This window comes from Kryptolebias marmoratus, linkage group LG13, assembly GCF_001649575.2.
Source record: "Kryptolebias marmoratus isolate JLee-2015 linkage group LG13, ASM164957v2, whole genome shotgun sequence".
NCBI classification, from domain to species: Eukaryota; Metazoa; Chordata; class Actinopteri; order Cyprinodontiformes; family Rivulidae; genus Kryptolebias; species Kryptolebias marmoratus.
This window is the reverse complement of record NC_051442.1, coordinates 7,896,284-7,900,150: the sequence shown is the minus strand read 5'-3', so window position 1 is coordinate 7,900,150 and position 3,867 is coordinate 7,896,284. Positions and strand designations below refer to the sequence as shown.

Below are 3,867 nucleotides of genomic sequence, written 5' to 3'. Positions count from 1 at the left end.
GGGGAACCAAATATTTCAGCCGTCTGAAATAATCGGTTACCCCTCTAAAACTATAGGACAAAAATAATTTACCAACAACTCCTTACCTGTGTTTATTCCTCTGTATTATGATATTATTAGCACATTTTATTTTTTTAAAAATGATGTTTTTTTGTTTTTTTTAATGAGAAATATTTGCAGATTTATACTGCAGCATATTTATACTGTTAATACAGGCAGAGTTTCTGTTGTTCTAAACAGTATTATTGTAAATAATAACTGCTGTTTGGAAATTACCTGTTGAGCCATACAGTAGAGTCTGTATATTGATGTTTTGTTGTTGTTGTTTTTGATCAAATTAATTTTAATTACCATTACTGCTATAAACAGTAAAACAAACAGTAAAGATAAATGCAAAAACAGAGGTAAGAGTAGAACTACATGTAAAAGACTGAGGTCTAAACTAAGCTATGAATTTGCAGGACAAATATGTTTGCATAAACCTTTGCAGCATATTAATCCCTTCCCTACTTTGTTTACATAATAATAACGCAGAGTTTGTAGTTTTTGTCACAAGTTTCGGACCCTTGGTCACATTGCTTTAGAATAATACAGGCTAACTTTCTCATTCCCTTGTGTCTTTTTCAGGGGTATGATGGGGATTATACTAACAGCAACAATCATTGGCTGGTGCAGTTTCTCAGCCTCAAAGATCTTCATCTCAGCTTTGGCCATGGATGGGCAGCAGTTACTGGTTGCTTACCCCTGTGCTCTGCTATATGGGGTCTTTGCGCTTATCTCTGTCTTCTGAAAAGAAAAAATAATCATTGCACAACAGTTCAAAATAACTGCTCCCCAATTTCTGTAATTTCAGTCTAATTAGCACAGTGTAATTAGTGTAATTATTGGCTAATTACACAGTTGCTACAGAAAAACGGGCGCTCCCATCAGAAACAACACATTGTTTTTTCTTTATAAGCTTCCTCCTCCCACCACATTCCAACTCGACTTTGTGAAGGCTGGAGTGTATCGTGACACTCCTCTGAAGCTTTGCTCCCTCCGTGCATCTTAAAGTAGAGGACTGCTAAACAGATTTGGTGGAAATTTATACCTGTGGACCATGTTGAGCCGTAGTTCAGTCCAATGATTCTTTTTTTCAAAGGACATCAGGAGCAAAAAGCGAGCGATATTTTCACACAGTGGAGACTGTTTTAATTTGGACACAGATGGGAAAAGGTTCCTAATTTGTTTTTAGAAGTACTAAGTTCAAAAATGCCATAAATCATGATTTTTGTGGGGGGTTTTGTGAGCCTTGTCTGGCAAACGCTCAGATACTCAAAGACTGAGGTAAACACCTGCTCCTTTATCGCTCCGAAGATTAAAAAGAAGTGATTATTCCCTCAATATCCCGTTTTTATCCCGGACCTAGGAGCTGGGAAGGCCACCAGTTGTATCATCTGAAAAACCTCAGCTCTGCTATGTCTCATCTATTTGATTTAATCTTTCTAGGTTTTTTTTTTTTGCCTTTCCAAAAGAAACAACTACAGTTTGCACAGCAGCTTTCATTCCAGACCCCTGAACAAATTTGATTAGATAATGAGTAATTTGTCAGAAACATCCTATATCTGTTTCAACTCCGACCTTTCTGTATAGGTTCACATCTTACCTAATTTTAGAGACTCTTCTCTCTGTATGCTTTGGTGTCATCTGTTGTTCCTGTCTTCTCATGCACATTAAAGTTGTTTTTGAAGATTTTCTGCCTCATCATTAAATGCAACATGACAGATTTCTTTTTTTTTTAACATACGCATGCAAGACGTTGCACATCTGTGATAAAGACTTCAACTCCTATTTCTTTTAGCATTTTCAAGGTCTGAATAAATATGGAAAAAGCTTAGTCTCCAAATTTTATTTAACCTTCTGTTTTCTAAAAGATAAAAATATAAATCGGTCAAATCAAAGGAAATTGCTTAAAACAGATTTTTAGTTTTATTATAAATAATGTACATAGTCAAAGACGTTTTAAGATAAATTTAGCATAGTTGCTAAATACTCTCTTGGCATATTCAATATAGTTCCTGTGAACTAACAAGTAATTTAGACCAGAATTCTTAGATTAAATTATTCAATATTTTGTTCTCCTTTTTTTGTCACTTTATTCTGTTTGTCAGTAAAACCTTTGGTCTTAAAAACAAGGGATTGTTATGTTTTGTAAACTGGCAGAAAAAAATCCAGTACTGACCTTATTTTAACATTCCTGTAGAGCTGTTACTGAAATCCTGGTTTTTGTGTGCATTTATTTCTGTATGAGGATCTGGAGGGCCGGCTGAGGTGGCTCAGGGGCCCCTTCTCACCCTCAGGCCTTATTTTGCTCATGTGTGCTAAATAAATTCAAACTATTTGCCATATTTTGCACAACTTTGACAACTCAACATCAAGTATAGCCCTTAGGTATTTCTTGTTTTTTCTTTACTCAATTGAAGCTGCTTTACAAAATTAACCTTTTTGAAGAAGAAGACTTGAACTGTTTGATTGAGACTTTAAATCTGTCACAAAAACAAGCAAATGTTAGTTATTTTTTTCCAGGAGTGTTGTTCTTTGCATTGTATGTGTTGTATGAAGTGTTGTGTATTTTAAAGTAAGTGTTTTTCCTTTACATCCAAAATGGCCTGAAAAATGACAGAAACCTGTAAGTTTGAGCCTGGAATCTGCCTGGTGTCGCCTTCACCTGCACCCTGAGGTCAGTTTTGTCAAATAACCGAATGCTCCCGGCTTTTTACTTGTGTGCTAACGAGACAGTCCACATTAGAGCTGCGCTACACAACACGGCTGCTCGTGTGAGATACAGACACACTGAGGCTTTTAAAGGGATGAATAATTCAAAAATGAGAAACAGAGGCCTTTTTATTTTGTAACATCAAGGAGATATTTTGCATTTCAAGCAAGTCGAGCAGTAGCAGTCGGCTCTCGAGTGGTCAAAAGTTTATAAATGCATTTTGTGCATGCATAATCTATTTAGCATTTATTTTAGTGTTATTTCAACCCTATGAATATGAATACTGTCCATTTGCAGTATGATAGAGCTGTACTTAGTTTATTTTTTAAGAAACCATAAATCATGTGACAAGTTTCCTTTTTTCCCCTCAATTTAAGGCATGAGAGTCCTAAGCATTTCAAAATATTCTGTTGTTGTGCGTCTGTGGACCCAGAGGCTTTCTGGGTAGGATGGGAGCACTGTGCTTGGGGTTAAGAGTCTTGCATCTGGATTTACTTCCAGTTGATCCACAAAAACAGTTTGTTTTTTATTATTATTCCATATATTTTATTATACCATTTATTTATTATATACAAAAAAAAAGTAATATGACACTTAAACATCAGCTTGATCTGCTCTGCCACCCTAACGTTTAGTATTCATTTATTTCTTGCATCCCTGTGGTTGTTTATACAAGGAAGAAACTGTGCCTTAACTCCTGTTTGCAAAGTTCTTCCTTTTAACTGTGAAAATGAGTAAAACTGGCAGTCAAAAGCCAACAACTGGAGTAATACTGTGTTTTTATTATAAATTTATGGGACTAAAATTTAAATATGGGTCATAGGACCAAAAAAAAAGACTTGTTTGCCTGTTTAAAATCTAAACTAGTTTACTTGGGAATAAATATTCCTTTTGAAATTATACAATAGAGCACAATCTAAACATTGAGAAACTTAGTATTCCAATTCTAGCAGCTTCAAAAAAACTTTGGACAACTTTCCTATTTGTCAAGCATGTTTTCAGCATCCGCAAACCTCTTTGTTGTACATAATGAGCAGGAAATTTAAGCTAATAATTTTACTTTCCCAGTCTCTTCTGTTTTTTTTGTCACAAATAGCTTTTGCACACACATG

The 3,867-nt window shown here is 35.1% G+C and overlaps 1 protein-coding gene across 1 annotated transcript in view; it reads left to right on the top strand.

The window, feature by feature from the left end:
- The window catches only part of yipf5 (Yip1 domain family, member 5), a 6,683-nt gene extending 4,951 nt beyond the window's left edge, over positions 1-1,732 (top strand). Inside the window, exon 6 of the mRNA XM_017421258.2 lies at positions 628-1,732. Within this exon, the coding sequence (XP_017276747.1) occupies positions 628-790 (163 nt within the window). The 3' untranslated portion in view covers positions 791-1,732. The remainder of the gene's footprint in view (positions 1-627) is intronic.
- The last annotated feature ends 2,135 nt before the right edge of the window (positions 1,733-3,867 follow it).